General features: G+C 35.4%; 1 protein-coding gene across 3 annotated transcripts in view; it reads left to right on the top strand.

Annotated features, from left to right (window-relative positions):
• Positions 1-8,697, top strand: part of LOC106462785 (abnormal cell migration protein 10-like) — a 79,598-nt gene that overhangs the window by 18,140 nt on the left and 52,761 nt on the right. The window contains exon 1 of one of the 3 annotated variants that reach the window (XM_022390125.1): positions 5,567-6,172. The exons of the other annotated variants lie outside the window; for them this stretch is intronic. Coding sequence (XP_022245833.1) covers positions 6,158-6,172 — 15 coding nt within the window. The 5' untranslated portion in view covers positions 5,567-6,157. Of the gene's footprint in view, positions 1-5,566; positions 6,173-8,697 lie in introns of those variants that run through there. 3 annotated transcript variants of the gene reach the window in all.

Genomic DNA, 8,697 nt, shown 5'->3' with positions numbered 1-8,697 from the left:
ATATATATACACACACACACACACACACACACAGATTTCTCTCGAACTGTTTAACGTTTTAATAATCCCCTGTTAGTTGATGTATCACACTTTGAACCATGCCTTTTTAAAAGCAGAAATAGTTGGTGGGGCAGGCCAGTCGTAAAGCATCGTTCCTTTATTACCTTCAATCAGTGTTATACCTGCCCCAAAATGGGGGTCAAGAAACCCCGGTTTCCTAGGATAGTGCGATTATCCTGCCAGATAAACAATAATAAGAAAAGTTTAGAAAGAAATGACCTTTATACTTCAGATGTTTATAAAAAAAGATTTTTATTTTAACCAACGTTTAGCCTTTGCGGCTTCTTCAGCGTTAATATACAACGTTGGTTAAATTACAAAAAGTTCACTTATATATCTGGAGTATAAAGGTAGTTTTTTTTTTTCTAAACTTTTTATCAAAATGTGCAAATCCCTCCAGTATGCACTACAAATTTTGAAAGACAACAACAAAAATAATAATAAGAAGGAAAAGTCACACTACGATAAAACCTATTTCTTATAAAGATATTTTAAGAATTCTATTTATAGGTCATACTGGTGGGTCAAATGGCCCTCTAGGATATATTTAAAGCAGGCCTGTATTGAACTGTGTAAGGCAGGAATTATCCACAATTCTGCTGACGTCACATATCACAGATTTCTCTCGAATTAATGTTTTAATGATATTCAACATTGTGATGATGTGTCGCTATTTGACCAATATTTTAATTCCAACTCTTACGAGATGTCTTGCAGATTCCGCTCGAACTGTTTTATATATTTATTTTTGTATGTTATGTAAAATTCCACAGAATTCAGAAGAAACTTGTGTTGTTTTATGTTTTCAATTTCTTTATTTCTTAACATGTCATAATAATACTTTAAGAATAATCGTATCTTTATTCCATATTATATATTCATTTGAGTAGTTCGCTATACTAAATAGGATATATGGTCGTTTGTTAATTTTCCGTAGAAATTCTTTCCGAAAAACTTCAGCGATAAAAGTCCTTTCTCAAATAAAACTAGTTTATTCTTTCTCAATACAACTTTGCAATACACTTAATTTCCACAGTCACTTTAACTTAACACACGCTATAATTCACAACGAAAGATTCACGCACTTTACTTATTACCACGCTTGACTCAATTGTCTGTCTGCAATTCAATTATTTTATGCCGTCACTTCTCGCCGGTCTTATATATTCAAAATAGAGGGTGTCTAGCAAACACTCGAGCCTTCAGGAACGTTCGAGATACTTATTACGTGTTACCAGAGTCACGTGACTTCCGCTGTCGTAACAATATATATAAGTAACAGCAACATGCTTTAATTATGTGGGTTTGATCGTCTATAGCAGGAAACAAATAGGCCTAGTAATCGTGAAAATTATCCCAAACTGCAGGCCAGAGCGGCTCTTATCACCGTTGTTAAACTGTAATTTCAGTTTCACACGTCTTTTCAGACAGGGTGTGAAACAATTTTATGTTTTGATTACAGTTTATGATAAGATTTTCTTCAATTAATAAAACCTTATGGAAATATTATCTGCTTGCTCCGTCGTGTTTCACATTATTGAGATTGAGAACAACCTCTCCTCCATATCTTAATCAATAAAAATGAATTGCAGTTGGCTTTCTCAATCTGTTATTTAAAACATGGTTTATTGTCAAAGTCTCGAAGAACACCATGACTTTCACTAGTGTTACTAGTTCCTATGTTTCATCAACTTTTTATTTTCAATTTTTTTAGGTAATTGTTTCTCTCCTAGCTATAGACGGAGTCCCTAGACGTTTGAGCTCAGTGTATGTAGATATGTGTTACTGTGTGTGTACGCACGCGTTCGTTGATGGTGAAGATGTTCTCAGCTCCTGGTGTATCGAAAGAGGTTACTGAACGGCGAGTTACCATGACAACCGCCTCTAGTAGTCGCGTGTCTATTGCCACGTGATCGTAAAAAGCACGTTCCACAATGTGACAGAAAACAAAAAAAAAACTAATGCTTGGGTTTTTATATGTGCTGCAACATAATACATGTGTTGCTTTTGACACTATCCACTTCTAGCATAATATTTTAAATATAATTAAGGAGAAATAAAAGAAAAAAGTTAGGGGAGTTTTCTTCTAATATTTTTGCCAAAAAGTATAAAAAAATTGTATCTCACTGTTTTTGGTTTTGCTTTACGTCTCTTTAAGCTTCGTAATGTTTTAGTCCTTCAAAGTTTTGCGTTAAACAACAGGATACAGAAGCGTACGTAATGAACAGTTTGTGTACGGTTCCGTATTTTGTTGTTGAACTCGTTACCACAGTAATTGAATCGTTTCGGATAAAACGGATATTTTAGGTGTCACTATTGTGATTCAAATTATTTTGTGTACTTTCAACTAACTTTTAGAAAATTTTCACGCTGTGGTTAGTTTTTCCCTTGAATCCGTTGATGTTTTTAGGTTTCCCTTTCATACACCCTTCTCCCCTTTGTTTCATTTATTTTCTTGATTTTTTCTACACTCTTCCCTCTTTGCTTCACACTTCACCTTGGGTTCTCACACCCTTCCCCTTTTCCTTCACATTTCACCTTGGGTTCTTACCCCTTCCCTCTTTGCTTCACATTTCACCTTCGGTTCTTCCTCCTTCCTTCTTTGCTTCACATTTCACCTTCGGTTCTTCCTCCTTCCTTCTTTGCTTCACATTTCACATTCGGTTCTCGTCCCCCTTCCTTCTTTGCTTCACATTCGGTTCTCGCCCCCCTTCCTTCTTTGCTTCACATTCGGTTCTCCCCCTTCCCTCTTTTCTTATATCGTTTCTTTGCTTGTCATATTTTCTCTAGGCCTATACCTAGCCCCTCCTCATTGCATTGCTTCCATTTAAACCCTACCTACCATCTTTAACATCACACATGTTTTACTGTTATAATTTGTTCTTACCTTTCTCGAAGTAGTACTACCAACTGACCTGTTTTTAGCACTTTAACGCTCTAAGTAGAAAAGTAGTGGGAGTAGACATGGTAGATAATATGTTATATTAAACAGTACCATACCACTTTCTACCTTTCTGTATACAAACGCGATATTCATGCAATTTACATCTGCTGTATAATGACGTGATTGTGGCAGAGTGTGGAAAAAAAAACGTCTTGCATAGCACGGTGTACATCACGTGATTATTTCCTTTTTATTTGTTACGATTACTTGTTGTAGCATGTGGGTTTAAAACGGGTAGAATTAATCACACGATTAAACAATGTATTTAATTTACATGTATAATTATAATGAAAATACTCAGAGAAATTCTAGAATGTTTTTTAAGTTTAATCTCTCCTAATCTAGTTCCATAAATATGTGATTGCATGCTAAAGAAAAGGTATTCCACGCTATTATCGAACTGTAATACAGTTCATAACTTGTATTTTCTCCTTACAAGTACAATTTATTTTTCAACAACTATTTTTCAAGTTATTTACATTTGTTTGGTTTTACAACTGGAGTTACTACAATAAACTTTGAACTTGAATAATTTCTTATCATTTTGAGAGTGACCTATATCATGTAGTGGGCAGCAAGAAGACTGAAGAACATACAGATATTGACCACGAAAGACGAAAACCTTACGAACTGGTCAAACCCCTGGCGGTAACTTTTACTGCAGTACCATTGATAGGCGAAAAAAAAAAACCTTTATTTTTGCATTTTATTTTTGTAACAATCGTTCATCCACAATTCTTTAAGCAAGTAGTATCTAGAGTATGACTATTGACAAGCCAGGAAAACGTAATCTGTTAAGTACTATTTAACAAATAGTTTAATATTATCTTCCAGACAGTCGTATATAACTCACAAATTTCTGACGTAACAAAACCCGGTACATTCTGCTGTGCTCACTGGAGAACGATCGTTTCAGTACTTTTATACGTATTTGAATAGCTTAATCCCAATACGCCCAAACCTAATGTTTTCCTGTACACGTTTGCTCAAATACAACCGTCTTAATTACAGGTTTGCTTTTTAGTCAATATACAGCTAATATCCTAGTTGTCGCACAAAGTGACTTCTAATTATACCAAAATAACAAGCGCAAGGCAATGGAAGTACGTAAATGTTATCAACAATTGTGTGTACTTTGCGTAAAGTAACGTTTTATAATCTCCACACGTTCGTATATGAACAATATTTTTCAAGAGTTAATCCACGGGTTTCTATATTATTTACCTGTAAAAGCCCTTTGTTCTTAATGTCCCATTTTGTATGAATTTTAAATCAAGACTACTTTAGTACTCCAACTGAGGAGGAACGGACGGGAACACCGATCCCATTGTTAAAATAAATATCAATTTCGTATCCCTTGTTAACAAAAACATGCGCATGGGAAATGATGTTTCGAGAGGGAAACATTACTGACTGACTTAACCTCAATGGAGACGCGCGTTTACAGCTACATTCGTAGTAACTCTCCCTGTAACGAATGTTATTTCTATCTATAACTAAAAATAGACGGTGTTAAAATGAAATAATGTTGTGTTATTAATTATTACTTGAAAAAAAAACCAACTTAATATGTAAATGACTTAAATTGAGTTGATAATAATTACAATTAACTTGCGTAATCTGATTTACACCCTAACATTTGTTCATATAAATCGAAGAAAGACCCCCCCCCCACCACACACACACGTGTATGGCCTAGACCTTTACTTTGTCTGTCGTACCCCAGCCGGCGTGATTAGCCCTTGTATTGATGGAAGGGCCTCTTCGGCAACGGATATGGTAGATTTAGTGTGGTTAATATATTTTCTATTGTTTTCACTCATCGATTCTTAGAATTGGTAAAGTTGATTTTTTACTTTACTCTTTAATTGTTTGTTTTATGGAAATTGTTGGATCTAATTAGTGACTTATCAGTGAGGTAATTAAACTTACGGTACATTTATATAGGAGAGTACCATTATAATGCGCACTTCTTTCATGATATTTATGGAGTACCCCTTGTTCAGTAGTTACAATTCGAGCCCTGGATCTTTGTACGATAAAAAGAGTGATTTAGGTAATGGGAAACACCCTCCTCTTGAGCTTTACAAACATACACAATCTAGGAAATTAAAAGGCAACACATGTTAGTTTGTAATGCTTTATCAATACAAATTTATGTCAGAAACAATTACAAGTTAAATCATTTTCTTGTGTATAGTGTTTTCTTTTATAAAGGTTTTGTAATAAAAGTGCATGATTACCAAATAATAACAATAATCCAGACGTTTAGTAGCTCCCAGAATTCATGGCGTCGGCACCTTTATATGTTTGGTGCATTGGGGATAAAAAAAAAATAATACAGTTGTTTATCTTTCTCGTGAAAAATATAATTAGTGTCCTTTTCGTCTTCAGATGTCTTTCATTGTGTCAACTTAATAACGATTCGTTATTATGAGATAATTTCTCCGCAGGAGTCTCCTTTGATCGCTTAGTGTGTCAGAGACTATAATATTGATACTTAGAGCTGCCTCTGTTACCGTGGTTACCATAATACAACACGCACTAGTGCTTTGATATAAAGGAAATAAGATTCCGTTTCTATTATCGCTTATGGGTAGTGTCGTACTAACTTGGAGCGGGGTGATGGCGTTGTAACGGTCACATTGACTTAGTGCGAGTACGTTCAGTTCGTCTACTCGAATAATTTCCAGTCCCTGCTAAAAGCCGTGGTTGCCATGACACTTCTACTAAACTCGAGCCTTTGCTTACACTTATCCAATAATGAGGCTATTATGAGTACCAGACAAAGATCAGACGGAAATAATTATATGTGGGATGTTAGGAGGGTTAGCAAACAGTCGACCCTAATCTCTTTAGCGATAAGAGCTAAAGAGGCAAGTTCCTCCGTCTCATGTCAGAAAATTGTTTGCAAAGAGAAAAGTGTGACGACAGTGAAGTAATGGCGACCGCTGACGAACTTACGAGTCTCGATTTCTTGACCCCGACGAGTTGGATGTCGTAGTGACAGAAATCTTAACTAAATTAGATTATTATAAAAAATACAAGAACAGAAAGCACGTGCGCATTCGGATTTCTTATGTTCCAGTATATTCCTGTAGAAAGTACAGTAAAATTCATTGATTTTCAACAGCACCTCTACATAAATGGTGTATGTTAACAATTCAGGTAGGTTTTGTGTTTAATATTCATTCAGTACTATTCGGTAACGTATATATAGTTACTAACAAATATTGTTGTCTTTAGTATCAGACGAGTTCAAGTATAAAAACAATATTAATCACTGATGTGGTCCAACAATAGCACTGACCTGACCCATTATTCAGGTTTTTGAGCCCCTTCCTGCATCCCTGGAAATTGTAAGTTACCGATACCTATCACCGTGGGATAGAAATGTACTTTTATTTTATTAGAACAGTGTTATATATGTTACTATTGAACTGAACGGCAATACAGTAACGTATGCATTTACAAATTTTGATTGCTATATTGTGAAGTGAAAAGCTCTGCGTACACTACCGTCTCTAACAGTTGCCAATAAGCGCCACCTATTGACTTTGCAAAATGTGACGTGTCTTTATTTAATTATAAATCAAAATAGTTTTAACGTGAGGATAACATTGACGTTTTGTGTGTGTGTTTTTGGAAGCCTGTTTTGTTTTTGTTTAGCAAAATGTAGTTGCCTTTAGTTTAAGATTAGACTAAGGCCAATAATAAGAGCTCTACAGAACCAGTTAGATATGTAGCTCATTCATTACTTTACTGGTGTGTAATCTCAATAATTAAATGCTTCCACATAGCCCATACATAACATACATACCAAAAAGACCGTAGTAATAGTTGGAGAATTATTTTTCATATAGTTAGTCATCAAAATTCTTCTGTTATGCACTTCATTTATTTTATGCACAAACTCAAACATATGCATGTTAACTTTAACCTGGTGTCTTAAAAGAATGTATGTATTTCAGTTTGTTTTTGTCGAATTTCGCGCAAAGATATTCGAGGGCTATCTGCGCTAGTCGTCCGTAGTTGAGAAGTAATAGAACCAAAGGGAGCTGGTCAACATCACACACTGCAAACTCTTACCAAAGAATAGTAGAGGGTGACCGTCGCATTATAACGCCCCCTCGGCTGAAAGGGCGAGCATGTATGATAGTGGGATTCGAACCCAGCGGCTCACAGGTGTTTAAGAGGTTTTTCACTAATTGATAATCGTAAATGTAGATAGTACATCTAATCTTTCTTAACCTAACAAATGTTTTCCTTTTACTGTGGAGTTTATCATTACTAATAAAATTAACTGTTGACAAGAGAGAAGTACAAAATTATAGTGTGTGTGTGTGTATACACATTGATGCATACAAAAGATCTGGATATTATGATTTATAACGGCAGCTAAACACGTGTTTATTGAAGATGGCTCAGTAGAAACTGGACCGAAACATTGTCAATACGAACGAATTGGCCTAGTTTTTGTTGGGCTACCTTCTGTTAAATATTATCTCTAATATGAAAATACCTGCATATACTTAACAGAAACTTTCTACTCCTAACCCTCAAATTATCGCCCCCCCCCACCTGGTGGTTCAGTGGTCTGAGGGCTTACAACGCTAAAAATAGAATTTCCATACCCGCTGTGGGTTAAGGACAGAGAGCCCATTAGGCTTAAGAACAAAGAAACAAACAAAACAAATTACCTACTTATTTAGATATTGTCCAATACAGGTTGCGTCCACATATTACACTATATTGAATAAGTTTTGTATCGTATGAAATTATACTGAGTTAAGGAACTCAAAGAATGGTGAAATCATCCATTTTCTATGTAAAATGCAAAGCACGCCCCAGTAGTAATTAGTGGGATTCATTTTAATATTGAGAGTTTCTATTTATTGTGTTTTGTGTGACGGATGTTCTTAGAAACCCTGCAACCAACATAGTCATGGGTCCACAAGCACTTTGATGCATAAATTGTTTCGAAAAATGTTCTAAAATCCAGTATCGACAATTCTAGGGATAACGAGGTGTTTTATCCTATTCAGAAATTTATACTTGATCAGCGGATTGTTATTTAATAGATATTTCGAAACGTAAGATACACGTTTTTGCTACTCGAGGGCTATCTGCGCTAGCTGTCTCTAAGTTAGAAGTGATAGATTATATGGAAGACAGCTAGTCAACACCATCCACTGCCAAACTCTACTATTTAGCAACAAAAAGTAGGATTGACCACCACGGCTGAAAGGGCGAGCATGTTCAGTCATAGGATTCGAACCCGCGACCTGCATATTGCGAGTCAAGCGCCCAATACAAATTTTATCATTCTCTTACTTTGTTGTAAAGTTTTTGCCACTTATGGCCGCTACTGTGGTGCGCATGTAACCAGTGTAGGTTTCTCATCACGTAAAATTACGTCTTTAAGCTCACGGTAACCTTATCAAATCGTTCCGCAAATGGTAAAAGAACCCCTTGATTACCCTTTCAAAAGATACTACGCAATTAGTTATAAACCATGTTTCATTAACTTAAAAAGACAAAAAAAACATCAGGTAACGTGTAATTTTGGACATAACATCGGTAATACATAAACTGTTGAAATTTGTAAGCTAACTGAACAATTCGTTTTCTAATTACAAGTTTCGATGAATTTCAGTATTTTGGACGAGAACATCGTGTAGAAGGAAGCTATT

This window comes from Limulus polyphemus, unplaced genomic scaffold, assembly GCF_000517525.1.
Source record: "Limulus polyphemus unplaced genomic scaffold, Limulus_polyphemus-2.1.2 Scaffold1250, whole genome shotgun sequence".
NCBI lineage: Eukaryota > Metazoa > Arthropoda > Merostomata > Xiphosura > Limulidae > Limulus > Limulus polyphemus.
Note: the sequence above shows the minus strand (reverse complement) of the source record. Positions and strands in the feature narration are given on the sequence as shown.